This window comes from Spermophilus citellus (genome assembly GCF_964194105.1).
Source record: "Spermophilus citellus genome assembly, chromosome: 2".
Classification (NCBI taxonomy): Eukaryota; Metazoa; Chordata; class Mammalia; order Rodentia; family Sciuridae; genus Spermophilus; species Spermophilus citellus.
The window spans coordinates 29,048,922-29,065,173 of NC_138183.1; the positions used below are offsets into that span (position 1 = coordinate 29,048,922).

The following is a 16,252-nucleotide window of genomic DNA, read 5'->3' on the forward strand; positions in this document are numbered from 1 at the left end:
ACAATGGCCTTATACTCCCGTCAAGAAGATAAGGGAATTCCAACTTTTCAGGGTTTCTTGTATACTGGAGACTTATGACAGTATTTCCAGATCTCCTTAGGGGAAAAATTAAATTGATTATATCAGGACATGTTCCCTCATAGCCAAGAACTCAAGTCCTAACAATGAGGCATAATCACTTCTGAAGCTAGCAAAGACCCAATAGCAAAAGTGCCACCACATGCTAAGTAGAAAACAGGGCATAACTTTGTTAATTCAAAATCTGCTACAGACAAAAATATTACAAACTACTCTATTACAAAGCACCAGCTAGTGTCACTGGTCAAAAAGGGCTTCAAGGTATGGAGACTAATAAGTCAGATAAGTATCCCAAATATAATTTAACAAGAATTTTTCACCCTGATGGCACATATAGGAAGAAAGCCTAATGGCTGATATGCCACTTAGGCATAGCACAACTATGATTAGGTGATTATGGTGCCATTTATTGTGATTAGGTGATTATGGTGCATCACATGAGTATTCTTTTGACCACTTCAGTGAAACTGCCAATATTGAGCAGGACTCTTGGAAGCAAGCCTTGTAAGTAGTTCAACATGTCATGGCCCAAGTGCTGCTTTTAAAACCTTTAGCTGGCCAGCCAGATGGAATTACAAGTTACCTTCAGTCTCCATGTATGCGGACTGGGGTCTGTGGCAAGACAAAATTACCACAGGGATTTGCTAGCCTACTGGATTTTGAGACATATAGTTTGCATGATGCAAATATATATCCCTTTTTGATGGGTAACTTGCTTGCTAACATGCACTCTTGAAGATTAAACACCTTAAATAAATACCTTAAAGCTGAATTACCACATGTGACTGTGAGACCTGAACTGCATGTTCTTACTTGGGTTCTTACAAACCCCATCAATAAATTTGGCAGGCTCAAGGTCAATTTTCAAATGAAAATGGTATATTCAAGATCAGGCCAAGCAATCTCCATGAACTAGCTTACAGTTAAGCTTACCAGAAGAGACCAAGTGACCTATAGGGGAATGTTTTGGCTCCTCCCCTGGCTATCTGGGGACTAAGTTTGAAGATAAACCTACTAAGAGAATGACATGGTTTACTGAAGGATCTGTGAAACAAAGCCCAAAGGATCTACAGGATGGTGACCACCATTAGGCCAACAGATGGCCATCTTCTGATTAAGACTGAAGTCTGGATATTCTGCCAATGAGCCAAACTACAAGCAGTAGTAACATCCAAATCATCCTGCTATATTTTCACCAACTCATGGGCTACTGCTATTAGCCTAGCCATCTGGTCAGGAGAATGGCAACTGAACTATTAAAGGATCCCCTATACGGGGACAAGGACTACATCAACAGCTTGCTGCTTGAAGAAACATGTATCTTATTCACATGGACAGTGAAGGCTACCATAGCCATTCATCTTTGAAAAGAACTTACATTATGTTTTTGAATACCCCTTCCAATGTCAAGTCTGACCAAGGAACATACCTGACTACACAAGCAAGATGACAACAGGCACTCTCTCGCAGAATATTAATGGACTTTCCAGGTACTCTGTCATTCACAAGTAATGAAACAACTGACTAATCGGACAGATGACTTTTGCAACAACTGATAGACATCTGGATGTCCTGCTAGTTAGTATGACCTTCTGACTAAGACAGTATGAACACAAGCACTCCAGCACTAGAGAAACACAACACTGCAGTGCATGTTGAGAAATACTGAGCTTAATAGGAGTAGAGCGAGACCAGGCAACAACTGATTTGGATAAATCTATAAAATCCCAATCTGTTTTACCAACCATTCTCTTGCACCTATGAAATCTCAATATTAGTGTTGCTAACCAGTTCCCTCCCTTTTCACTTAGGAGTAAATGTCCCAGGCATCATGTGTGGTTTATGGGATTAGGCTGCCATATTACCTCAGAAAGGGGCTCCTAACTAAATTGGCAATGCTTCCCCAGGGGTGCCTCCTCTCCACAGGATCCCATAGGTATAAGGGATAGGACCAAGTACATCTGATCCTTTCAGTTGAATAGAGCAATGTGATCAGACATATCAAGTTTGTATAGTATGTGATCTCCCCTAATGGACTGGTGACCACCATTAGGCTAACAGATAACCATCTTCTGATTAAGACTGAAGTCTGGATAAAGCCACATGGGCAATGGTGCTCATAGAGGTAGTAGCCTTAGGATAGGGGCACATAACTATACCAACTCAGCTTAACCCCTGATAGGCAGAAAACACTCAAGATCGTGGAGAGTAATGGGGGTGGAGAGGCAGTTAAAATGCTTTTTCCACAGGAGGCAGCTGCACAGAACTAAGCTATGGCCACTGCAAGTACCTAACAAAATGTTGGATATGCTATTGCAGACCTTCTTCTGTCACAGACCTTAGTGACCTACAAGTAGTAAACTTTACCAGCATTCTTAACCCCATAGTGTATACCAACAGACTCCATACCCTGGTTTACCAAGAGAGATTATATCACCAGTTACATGGAAAGGAGCCAGAAATAATCCATTTTAACTTAACTGACTCTGTAGCAAAATGTCACAACCCAAACTAACAAAATCTTAAAGGGCTGGTATTTTAGGCCACGCATGGTGGTGCATGCATACAATCCCAGCAGCTTGGAAGGCTGAGGCTGCTGGATAGCAAGTTTGAGGCCAGCAACTTGGCAGCACTCCATGATTCACCAAGATCTTGTCACAAAATAAAAAGGGCTGGGGATGTGACTCGGTGGTTAAGTGCCCCTGGGTTCAATCCTAGGTACCAAAAAATTTTAAAAAATTAATTAATTAATTAAAAAATAAAATAAAAAGGGCTGGTATTTTAAGGCAGAATGCTTAAATGGTTAAATATCCTAGTAGTAATGACAAAAACAATAACTGGCCTTGTGCTAATCCCATGTGCAGGAGCTTCATGAACAATTCTGTATGAAGGAAAGTGAGCTTCTGCAGTTAGGTCATGAATGAGGCCCATATCCATATGTGGGCCACTGAATAATAAAATGGAGATAAAGGGTGTATATCCCAAATCTACAGCTTTCTCTGTGGTCAGTCTAGGGGTTAGCCAAACCAATGATGTTCAATGGCATGTCTGGAAAGCTCACAGACAGTGGGATTCTATACACTGGGTGTGGTTGGGGTGCCCTTAGATATCACCCCTAGGAATGAGAAGCAGTATTGAGTCATCAGCCTAAGATGAATGTCAGGCTTACAAGGGGACCTACCAGGAAGTATAAAACTACTCTGGGTTTATATGCTTTATCACACACAGAAGTAATTCTCATGAGAAAATAAGAAGAAACCTATCCTCAACCATGGCAGATATTGCCTTCACCTCTCTCCCAGCCTTGGCAGTCAAGGAGACATCTCAACCGCCTTTTAGACAATCTAAACTTTTTATTAAGCTGAATGAAATGTATTCAAGTACCAGCATCTCTTAGTGTATCTGTATAGAGACCTCAGATATTGTAGAAGCTCAAGTAGAAGAGACCCAAAAGCAAGCCCACGGGCTGCAGATAGTAGTGTTACCATCAGGATCCTTCTTTGACCTCTTCAGCAACTCAGTGCTTAGATTCCCAGGATCTAATCTGGGTCAGTGCTCCATCCAGCCCTGATCATCCTGCTTGTTGCAGTCTCCTAATGAAATGTATTCTGGCTATGGCTTCACAATGTTGTACTGTGTATTAGTTAAGGTATTACACATCAACTCAAAGAGACAAATCTCCTCCTCCTCTAAATTTTGGGAGATCCATCGGCATATGAAATGGACTAGCTTTGCTCAGGGGGTTGATTATCTGGGTCAGGAGGATTGCATGATGGTTTTCCAGGTTGCCTTGGACTAACTCAATTTTCCTCTTTCTGGCTTATAGTTCTTAAGAATGTGATGGTCATGCAATGTCCTGATCTGGGAAGGGACTGGCTGGAAAATTCAGGGCTTTGTTCCAATCTGTCCCCAGAAATAGAATGTCTTTCAATTCTTTAGCCCAGTCCCACGCATCACCCTAGGACAGGCTACTTCCTAAGGTGGCTGAGAGGTGGATAAGATCCCATCCACTCTGGGGAACCTTTATTGAGCCTTGGGAACTAGTTCACAATAAATTCTAGGCTTTTGTTGTCCACTGCTGACTATCCATAAGCAATAAACAAACCTCATATAGTATTTTGTGTATGAGTGTGTTCTTTCAGGACTCAGACAAGCTGATAAGTAGTGCACAGCCTGCTTCTTCACGGCGTTCAGGGAAATAGTTAAGTCTAGTTTAGATTTGGAAGGCATCAACTTGTAGACAATGTCTAGGCTAAAATGAGACTGTAAGAAGTAAAGATGTCTGTACTCCAGGCTGTGGCATGCTAACATTGAGAGATCAAGAAGAATAAAAAGATACAGAAAAGGAGATGAAAGAGGAACAATCAGTATATCTATCTGAAACTTAAGGGCCTGGCAAAATTAAAGAAAAATCAGCCAAACCAAGGCAAGTCCACATATTTAGCGCTTTATAAGCCTGATTAGAAAAGGAAATAATGAACTGATTTCAGCTACTGGAAGCCAAAACAGAAATGCTATGTCACACATTCACACTGCTTTGACAGTTTGTCTAAATTTTTATCCCCGTGTTTCTTAAGTTGATAATTGTATTTACATGAAGCAATACCTAATATTACAATAAAAATAAATATTTTATTTTCAAATAAGTTAATTCTTTCCCATAGGAAAGGCAAATCATACTTTCACTGGGACAACAGAATCACACTTAAGAGAACTTCCAAAAGCTCTATCACACACTTATTCATCTGCCTGCATGATAGTACATACTGACTCTTCTTGTGTCTGGGAATGACCTATTTCTGCCCCTTGCAAAGGCTACCTGTTCCAACTGCACACCAGTTTCTATCCTACTCTCACCTACTGAGGGAGCTTGTTTTAAGAATTTAACAATTTCTCTCTCCTGAATCACCAATGTTGCTTTGACTACCAAATTTTTTCCCATCAATGTATAATTTATTCTTTATAAAATCAAGCCCAAAAAAGCTTACTTCTATATTACCCTTCAGTAAGCTCCTTCTTTATCCTTTTCAGAAAATTTTTCAAGAGTTTTCTATATCCATGAATGTATTTTTCTGCTGTCATTTTGTGGGAGTATGAACACACTCTATCAGGATCTCAGGGCTATTTCTCCTTGAAATATTTTTTCACTTGGGCTGTAGGTCAACTTATCGACTGGCATGATTTTCTTTGTATCTTCTCCATTCTTTGCTCACTCTTCCTCATGTACCCTAACTTACATGTTGAATTAGTACACTGCCTGAAGTTTAAACTTCTTCTTTTTTTTTTTTTTTAAATATTTTTTTTTGGTTTTCGGCGGACACAACATCTTTGTTTGTATGTGGTGCTGAGGATTGAACCCGGGCTGCACGCATGCCAGGCGAGCGCGCTACCCCTTGAGCCATATCCTCAGCCCAAACTTCTTCTTCTTATACCTTTGATAGTTTTATCCTGCCTTATGAATTTAAATATCACTTAGATACTAATGATGCCCAAATCTGTATTTTAGTCTGGATTAATATTCATATATTTTACTACCTAATCAACATCACCACTCAAGATTTTTAACAGGAAATCTCAAGCCTTTTATGCTCACTTATTTTCCTCATGTAAACCTGTTCTTTCTGTTCTCCACCGTGGATAATGGCAAGTTCATACTTTAATAGCTAGCCAATTTAAAATACCACATTATGTCCTCCTTCCCCTGAACTCCAAAATTTCTCCTCTACTTTGATATTTTTTCCACATCAGTTACTGCTACATAACGTGCTATATATTTTACTTACTTATTTCATTATAATCATTTTCCCAAATGGACCCACAAGGCTGAGAATTTTAACCATTTTTATCACTAGTATATCTCCAGTTCAAACAATTATTTTTAGCTCATAGTAGACACTAAATATTAACACAATATTAATAAATATACATTAGAATTATATTAAAGCTTTTTTTTTTTTTTTTGCTTACCTCAATCATATTTTTTTCTAGCTCCTTGTGTTTGTTTTCTTCACTTGCCAGATTTTTCTTCTTGAGGTCAAATGCACTTTGAGATTTAGTATTAACCCGTTGAGCCTCTGCAAGAGCATCTTCTAAAGATCGGAGTACACCTCCAACTTCCTATAATCAAATAAACACAACTGAAATTACTTAAAATATATTCATGCTTTAATTTTCTTGTATTTCTATATAAAATATTTATTATATAAGCCATTTTATTATCCTACATTAAGAACAATGCCTAATAAATCCTAAATAGCCACTAATAGTTAGACCCTGTTTCAGAATAAAAAATAAAAAGAGGTGCAGATCTGGGTCAGTGGTTAAATACCCTGGTTCAATCCATAGTATATTAAAAAAAAAAAAAAATCTTAAATAGTTATTGTACATTTTTTTCAGAGTAATTTAACAATTTATATGTTCTGACCTTATCTTTTCTTTTCTCCAATTCTTCTATTTCATGATTTAGTGCATTTATTTTTTTATCATTTTCAGACAATGCTTCTTGAAGTTTTACAACTTTATCCTGCATTTCTTTTAACTCCTCAGCTGAGCGCTCTTTAGTATCTTCAGCCAGTAAAAACTGATAAGCAATGTATAAACGACTCAAATGTTCTATTTCTCTTATTACTTTTTGATATTCCAAATAGGAAGATCTTTCCTGAAAGAGAAATCATAATAAATAATTCAAAATTCATAATTTTCAAAACAAACTTGGAAAGAATCAAACTACAGCATCATGTTTCAAATTTCCCATTACATGATATGATAAATTTTTGTCTTAAATGATCATGGCATTTTAGTTTTAGGAAATTTTAAATAATATCAAAACTCTTGACTTTTTAGATAGCTTCATACCATTTCTAATGAATTCCATGTGACCTATTTTTTTTTAATATAACATGAGGCAATTGGAATTAACAAGGAAATATGGACATATGGTTCAAAAACTGGCAGTAATAAGAATTCTATACACAATCTAGAAATTCATCAAGTGATACATAGTTAAGTACCTAATGTGCAGATGAAGAAACAAATTCTGAGTGGTTAAATGGCCTGTTCATATTAACAGATATAGAAATATTATCCATATCAAGGGGATACCTTCAAGATCATAATTTTTCAGTTTTTCCAGTATCGATTATGTAAGTTCTACTTTACAGTACTATAGTACTACATTTAATTATCCAGGAAAATCACACTTGCTCCTCTTTAATAAAACATTAAAATCTAGCATATCATTTTCCAAGGCAATGGAAGATTATTGTCCAAAATCATGACTTAAGAGATGCAGAATACATACTTTCTACAAGCAGAGGCTGTTATGGAGCACTTAAATTCCTTATTTCTTCTCAAGGAAAATCCCCAAGAAACAGTATACACTTCATCCCTATTTGCCTAATTTTGGATACATCACCAATTTTAAGAGACATTCTAACTGGCTCTCCTTATATACAAAATACATACCTCTTTTAATTTTTGAATGGTTGGAGTAATCTCTTCTTCGAGTATCTGAAAAATGGAGGAATATCAGTATTTTCAGTTTGTCAAATACCATTTAACAAAACTTTAAAAAGTAGACTGGAACACTGAAAAACTGATTAGAAAAAAATATTTCCCTCTTTACAGCAGAAACTCCAAATGCAAAAGGGTACTCTTTTCCAAAAATGTTTTATACAAATTTAATTACCGTCTTAATTTCTTTCAGCTTAGCCTCCTTTTTTTCTATAGTTTTCTGGGCAGCTATTTTTTTGTATTCATACATTCTGGTTCCAGCTGCTTCTTCAATCATAGATAAAATCTGGAATGACAATTATAATAATGTCATAGGAGCCCCAAACAATGCATCTCACTGGAACTTACATGAATTATATCATTTGCAGACTGACCTCCCTAAGCATCTTACCAAAATAAGAGCTTAAAAAGATCATAAGCTATCAGATAAAAATGTAGCTATTAACCACAACTCTTCTATTCAAGAAACATTTCTGGCCTCACTCCTATTCTAAAGTCAAACCTGCTATACACTAAGTTTCCAAGGTTTCTCTCTTCTGAAATTGAAGCCAATAATTCCTCCTTTTCCCTTCAATTACACACTTTAAAAAAAGTAAAAAATAAAAGAACACCCTTTCTTCTTTCATTTTAGGAAGTTTCTATTGAAAATTTTTTCAAGTCAGACTTCAGCTACTTTGCCAACAAGCCTGAAGTATGGCACAACATTAGCCTTCCAATTGTGGCACATGTGTTAACGACTACTACATATAAAGTAATTTCCTCTGTGCTTCAGTTCTTGCCTCCAGAGTACTGACAATGTCTCACAGCAGCCTTGAGAATTAAACAAAACAATGCTGTGAAAAGCACAGTGAAAAAGGAAAATATGAATCAATCATAATTTTATAAGATGGTAATTTTCCTGGAACATGCTACATAACATATATTTCGTAGATTTCAAATTAGCAATTTTCCCCCTCAGCTGTTATCTATGGAAAATAAGCATGCCCTGTACTCAAATAGACTAGTATTATCCATTATCCATCTTACTGGCTCTTCTCAATAAAATTAAAAAAAAAATCTGAAAAGCCTTTGTTCATATATATATAATATTCACTCCTTCACACCAACTGTTTCAAGGTGGTTCCAAGAAAAAATTAAGTCTCAGTGCCCTAAATAACCTATTCTACAAAATGAACTAATTGCAAATTAATCTTTTTTCTTAAGCTTTTCTTTTTTTGGGTGGGGGGGTGGTTACCAGGGATTAAATTCAGGGGCACTCAACCACTGAGCCACATCCCCAGCCCATTTTGTATTTTATTCAGAGACAGGGTCTCAATGAGTTACTAAGCACCTTGCCACTGCTGAGGCTGGCTTTGAACTTATGATCTGCCTACCTCAGCCTCCTCGTAAGTCGTTAGGATGACAGCCATGCACCACCATGTCTGGCTCTTTCTTAAGCTTTTCTATAGTATTAATCCTGACATGGAAGATGAATTGAGCAAGGTTGCTTTATGCTGTCAAAACTCTTTTAATATTGAGTACAGTGCTAAATATTCAACAAACAACTTCCTTTATAATCACTAAACAATGTTTCCAAGAATTTTAATGCATAAAATTATTTTTAAATTTTGTTTCCTAGAAGATTAAAACAATAGCTATAATTAATTACTACCCACAAATGGTACTTTTACCTCAGGAGGCTTCATATTCAATACTTTTGTAATTCGACCCTGAAAATAAAATGACAAAATTACTACAATACTAACAAATTATAAAATGTGAACTAATGGCATTCAATATTTATCTGTAGGAGGGCTTCTTTATATCTCAATATACCAACTGAGGAAGTATTTTTTCATGAAAAGATGTTATTTTTGTTAGGCATAACACTAAAGGAACTTTATAATTCTAGAATTTTAAAAATGTGCTATTGTGGAATATTATATTATCAGTGATACAAATTACCTGAGTTATTAAATGATACAACTAAATTAACTAAAAATTAACTGAAACACAGTTAATTCAGTTTCAGTTTCACAGTTAATTCATTTCTGAGATAGTTAATATTAAAATTATAGGAGTATACAATTCTACAACAGATTAAGTATGTATATAGATTTTAGCAGAGTTGTGAACGTTTCTAGATTTTTTGATAGCCCTCACTAAATATACAACAAACCTGTACACCTCAAATAGAATATTTTATTTCAATGCCAGAACATTAAATCTGTTCATTACGAAAAGCAAACAAAACAAAAATCTGCACATCCAGTTCTCCCAGAATTGAATTTGTTAGGATACATATTCACAAGAAGTAAATTTTCAGCCTTGAAGCTAATATGTAATGAAACTATTTTTATTTTGGTCTACAGTTTGAATATATTCCCCAAAGTTTGTGTGTTGGAAACTTATTCCCTTAAGCAACCCAGTGTTTAGAGGTAGGATGTATTAAGAAATAATTATGTCATACTTTATGTTCTACTATGTTCTTATGAAGGAATAAATGATGTTGGGAGGATGACACAGCCCTCACCAGAGGCCTGTGCCCTGCTCTTGGACTTCCCAAATAAATTTCTATTGTTTATAAATTATCCAGTCTATAGTATTGGTATAGCAACATAAAATGGACAAACACATGGTTCCATTAGGGTCCTGCCAGTGACCTTGCTAGGACGCTCTCAAAAGACAGCTAGATTTCAAGTGAAATGTTAAGTGCAAGATAGTATCAGCCTTATTTTTCATTTATATGAGTTTCTAAACAGAAAAATTATTCAGATTTTTATACCATAAATATTAAGATGCTTTAACCCAATAACTTAAAAATACACAATGATAGCATTTCTACCATTAGAGCTATTGTCCTTAGAGTAATAAAATAAGTCAAGAAAAATAATTTCTAGACATTCTTTAAAATTCAAATGTCCATAGTATGGTAGAAAACATCACTAACAATTAACTAACTGCATTTCTTAAAAGGTGCCCAAACACAGTAAATAACAATTCTAAAAATGGAAATAAAAACAATAAACACAAATAAAAAAAGAAAGGCACATCTGTTGCAATAGTTAAAAATAGTAAAAACCATTACGAAAGACATAAGGACCACAAACAAAATACCTGCATGATGAGAAAGTGAGGGTTATTAACATTCAAACCAACAGAACAGAAGAGATCCTGTACTCTGGTGTTGTTTGCATTCACTCCATTGATTAAATATTTATTTCTGCCACCAATAACCACCTAAAAAGGAAGCATTTTTAAAAACATAAATGTATATACTCAACTTCTTCTAAAATGATAAATTACAAATATTACCTTACATTTATTTGTTCTATCCAATTAACAATAAACAAAATCAATCCCAAGTAAATGGTAGAAAAGTGTGTCATGGTCAAAACAATTACTAACTATATTCAGAACAACTAGATTCTAATTCGGGGAATTTTGCTAACTACCTATGTAATCATGCACAATTCTCTTAACCTCCCCTGCATTGAACTGTCTCTAAAATCACTTCTACCTTTATGCTTCCATGAAAGTATAAAACATGCTTTCTTTTCCTGGTCTTCCTTCTGTTCCACACTCAAAGGTGAACTCCTCTTCCTCTACTTTTCAAAGGGAAAAGAAGTCAGATACTTTTAAAAGCTATACAAGTGGTTTGGCATCATTTTCTGACAAAATTTTTAAAGGAATTAAGACATGTATTTTGGCCACTTAAAGACAGCCATGGAGCTTCAAGATGGCTTCATTAAGAACAAGGCATGCCAGAAACTGGCTTGTTCATACTTTACCATAGCATTTAAATTGTTATGTTGGATATGATTGTTTCACCCCCTAGATACTGAGGCCTTTATTCAAGATCTTTATCTCATATTTCTTTATGTATACTCCAATGTATTCAAGAACATTCAGTACACATCAAGAAATTAATAAATACTGAATAAATGTTAATACATATTAAATAAATGTCTTTCCTGACAGGATTGTTAGATTGATAGTACATATATTAATATATCTGAACAACAAACTGAGTATGCTTGCTCCTAAGTAATTTGGCAAGGACTTTAGGTAAATTTTGGTAAAGACATCTGAATGAGGACAGTTAAAATTAGGTAGATTAGTATTAAATTTAAGAACAATTCCAAAAGGGATATTATTTGATGAATGCCCAATAACAAAGTAAGATTCTGCCCCAATGTAGTCAATTTTTTTTTTAAATCATAGGCATTTATCAAAATAGAGGAGAGTATCTACCAGTGACATAGTTCTAAGATAGAGAATAAGTGTGAATTAATGGAATTTTAAAAAACAAAACTTTGACAAGCTGAAAACACTGACCACCTAAAAAAATAAAAAAAATAGGTCAAATGTAAGGTTCTTATTAGTCTTAAAAAAAAAAACCTGCATATATGCAGAAATGGCAGCAACATAGCACACATAAAAAATTTTATAGTGATTTCAAGTAAATTTTATGAATCCACAATTTATTATGAACATTGCAATGTCAAATGGGAAAAACAGAAGTAGAGTATTGAAATGGAAGAAGTCTTAATTCTGCTCTTACTAGACCAATTCTGGCACACTGTCTGGAGGTATCATGCATTAAAATATATAATAAAAACAAAAAGAAAGATTGAGGAGAGAGGGAGACTAATTAATATTTGATGGGATCAGGCAAGGGAAGGAAGTAGAAACAAACATCAAGTGAAAGACCTGGTGAGATTCTCCTAAGAAAACATTTGATTGGCAGATTACTTAAATATAGAAAATATTTAAAATAGAATAAACCTAGTTTATTCTAATAACAGAGTAAGATTCTGTCCAAATGTAGCCATTTTTTAAAAAATCATAAGTATTTATCAAAATAGAGAAGAGAATCTACCAGTGACATAGTATGAAGATAGAGAATGAGTTAATGGAATTTTAAAAAACAAAACTTATGTTTTTAAGCACCAAGATTAAAGTACACAACTATAAGACAGTTTCACATTTCCATCAGATTTTTAAATAACTTTTTTTTAACAAGACTGGTTCAATGGGTTATTTTAGAAGATAGCAAGATCAGGTTTTTGGAGTATTTAAGTATATAGCCAGAAAGGATTGAAGTATGGTTTACAATTCAGATATGGTGAAATTCTTATAATGGATGAAAGACTTTCCAGATCTCTTTCAATCCTCTTAGTTAATGGTGGAACTTGCATGATCAAAATTTTAATACCATTAAGAATCACATGACTGGGGATACTTTCTGAGAGATGCATCATTAGACAATTTTATCACTGTGCAAACTTCAGAGTGTACTAAACTAAGTCAGCTACATCATCATTAGGTGATATAATCTTATGGAACCACCATCACATATGCAGTTCATCACTGACTGACTTGACATTATGCAGTACATGACCTTATAAGGAAACTACTCTTAAGGACTTGTTTCAGTATCGATGCATCAGTTTTGCTCATAAACCTTGTCTCCAACACTTTCTCTGGTATGGGGATTGAACCCAGGGGCATTTTACCTCTAAACCACATCCTCAACCCTTTTTTTACTTTGAGACAGGGTCTTGCTAAGCTGCTTAGGGCCTCACTAAGTTGCTGAGGCTGGTCTTGAACTTTCGATCCTCTTGCCTTAGCCTCCCAAGACACTGGTATTACAAGCATGCATTTCTGCACCTGGCTTGTCTCCAGCACTTTTTGCAAAGTTATATTGACAAGTAATGCATCAGACCACCAGAGTTCTTATGGTATCCAAATATTTAATAATCACTCACCTGCCTTGTTACTGTGATTTCATCATGAACTTCAAATCCTAAAGGACTTTGTTTTTTGTCAGAATTATCAAAGGTGATCGACACTGAGGCTTTGGTAATTCCAGCCTGCCCATTTTTGTAAACTAAATCTTGTAAATTAGAAGCCCGAACCTGTAACAAAAGAAAAAAAGTGTATCAACTACAAATCCCTATATTATATAAAGCAGCACTAAAAATGGGTTCCCTACAGTTGGAAAACCCACTCATGAATAAGGATAGGCAGTAGCATACACTGGCAAGGAAAGGAAGGACAATGGGCAACAACTCAATGAGTGCCTTTCCTGATTGAACTCTTTGAACTTTCTAATTCATTCTTAACAAAAGTTAACTTGCAAGATTGAAGGGAAGACAGTGCCTATGAATTTCACTTGTCATTCAATCCATTAGTATGTCTTTAAAAGGCATTATAACACTAGAGGGGACAAACAGAAATTTTGGAGTGATACTGCCTTAAAGTCAAAATGCCTGAGTTTGGGTATTACTACCAAACACATTAAGCAACACCTGAGTTTCCATTTTCTCTTCCAACAGAGTAATAATGCTTTCCTGAAGGGGCTTCACTAACATATAATTCACATTAAGTAAAACAACGCAAATGAAGAAAACATTGGCAAGAGTCTCCAAAGTTGCGTGAGGATTCCCTTGCCAAACTTAAATTCACGTAAATCAGAAAGTTTGCACTTTACCTGAGACAGGTTGGAGATTCCCAGCAAAAAGCAGATGGAGTCCAATATGTTGGACTTACCACTACCATTTAAACCAGTGATAGCATTGAAGAGGGGGTCAAAACCATTAACTTCAGTCCTCTGAGCATAGGATTTAAATCCCTCCAGAATGATTGATTTAATATGCATTTTCAATACCGTCTTGCGCCAGTAAACCTCTGTGATGCATCAAACAAACCACAAAACCAGGTCTGTACAAAACAGAAATAACACCACTTAAGTGAACCGCAAACCTAGAATTATAATGTGTGAGAGAAACTAAAACAGGTATGACAGGGTAACAGAAATAAAACAGCTGTCAAACCACCCTATCTGATAAAGGTATCATTCTCCTACTTTAAAAGATAGTTAGTCTCTACTTGGAAATTAAACCATTTAAGCTGTTAATGACCACTAGTACTTACTTTTACAGCTTGCCTTCCACTTTCATCATATTCTAACAAGGACTACTGATTCACATCCTTCACATCCCATTCTCTTTACCCACAACATACTTCTCTGATGGTGGCATGGTTCACTCTGCCCTTTATTGCCATCATGCACAAATATTACCTTACTGGGTGGAGTCCTTCCTATGTAAAAGAGCACCTCTACCCATCCTGTTTAGGCTTTCTTTTTCCTTCATAGCGCTTACAGTTAACACTTAAAACAGCATTTGTTTACCCAACTAATCACAATTCAAGGTTCTGTAGCATGTTCGCCTAAGTCCATCACTGCATATCCGAATAGTGTCTGACTCTGAGGGTCGGGAAAATCAACAAGTATTTACTTTAACAGGGTAGATAAATCTCGCATCTTCTAGCTTCTTGCTTTTACTCAGATTGTTTCTTCTCCTCCCGACAGCTTTTTTCTGCACCTCCTAGCCCCATTCCAAGCCTAGATAGGAACCAGTCTTTAGCCCTAATTATCGCTGTGGTCCCTTCTGGCCACTCGCCCTCCTCCTGCTCCATCTCCCCCAGGATACCAGGCCGGGCCCAACCGGCCGCGCCTACGCACCTACCTCGGCACTGCCTCAGGCCGCCTGTGCTTGGGGCGCCACCAAAACTCCCTCGGATCACGAAGACGGAGAAAGGGGATAACCGCACCAGGCTTTGGATGCTATGAGGCAAACTCTACCATAGCAGGTACTATCCCAAAGCCTTTTACAGCACCCGCGCCGGAACTATTTAAGCCTTTGAATTTCGGCGCGAGCAAAGGACCCCATCTCTGCGGTTTATTTCCTCTGCTGGCGGCTAGGATCTGCCTGAATTTGGAGTTTCACCTTTTTCCTCCACTCGAATGATCAAAGTGACAGGGCGATAGGAAAGAGAATCTCGACAGTGCAATTTATGGCGCGTCAAAGTCGTTGAGCCCGGGAACTACAGGACAAGGAGGTGTATATTCACACCGGCGTCCGGCGCACTCTGGGCAGCCCCAAGCCTCTGCCTGGGGGCCTCATGCTTCTCCCGCCCCGCCCCGCCTCAGGCCCCTTCCGCCCCAAAGTTGCCTCCTGCAGACTCCGCCTTCTGCGAGCGGAGTTTAGCGGGATTCGGTAGTACTTAAGTCTGAGAGCTGCGGCGCAGGGGAGTGAATCGTCTGTTGTCATTCTATGTTACAAGCCTTAGTTTCTCCTCCGATTGCTCAGCTTCTGGGAAGATGGAAGCTGTACTTTGTTGGGCCACGGAGGCGCTGATCTTTTCGGGCCTCTGGTTGACTTCTGAATGGCGAGCCTTTTCATCTGAAGTTTCCATGTCTCCTGGGGAATCCAGTGCTCACGGACTCGATCTGAGCCCGGAAAAATTGTATGAGGCGGTAGTAGGTGCTAGGCCTACTGTTCAACTCCTTACCCTGAAAAACTATGTCATCATAAGCAATGGAAGGCCTAGCATTTCAGGAAGTTTTATTGGAGGTCCTTCAGTACAGCTGGCGCTTACTGAGTTCAGTGTGTCAGGCTGTGATCCTCCGCGTTTAAAAACACGAATTAGCGACTCTATGCAATTCCTGAAACTGTTTTAATTGAACCTCAGGGCGCATTTTCGGCAGTATTTCGCTAAGATGCTGAGGGTCTCAATTGTTGCGGCTGGCCTGAAACTTGTGATCCTCTTGCTGCACCTGACGCGATGGCTGGGATTAGAGGCCTGCACCACGAAGCCAGCTTGACATTGTTCT

At 37.0% G+C, this 16,252-nt stretch overlaps 1 protein-coding gene across 1 annotated transcript in view; it reads right to left on the bottom strand.

Moving 5' to 3' along the window:
* The window catches only part of SMC2 (structural maintenance of chromosomes 2), a 50,005-nt gene extending 34,731 nt beyond the window's left edge, over positions 1-15,274 (bottom strand). The window contains exons 1-9 of the mRNA XM_081282180.1: positions 15,105-15,274; positions 14,066-14,295; positions 13,341-13,490; positions 10,687-10,809; positions 9,261-9,299; positions 7,766-7,876; positions 7,543-7,587; positions 6,503-6,736; positions 6,046-6,195 (exon numbers count right to left, since the gene is read on the bottom strand). Coding sequence (XP_081138306.1) covers positions 6,046-6,195; positions 6,503-6,736; positions 7,543-7,587; positions 7,766-7,876; positions 9,261-9,299; positions 10,687-10,809; positions 13,341-13,490; positions 14,066-14,233 — 1,020 coding nt within the window. The 5' untranslated portion in view covers positions 14,234-14,295; positions 15,105-15,274. The remainder of the gene's footprint in view (positions 1-6,045; positions 6,196-6,502; positions 6,737-7,542; positions 7,588-7,765; positions 7,877-9,260; positions 9,300-10,686; positions 10,810-13,340; positions 13,491-14,065; positions 14,296-15,104) is intronic.
* Between the last annotated feature and the right edge of the window lie 978 nt (positions 15,275-16,252).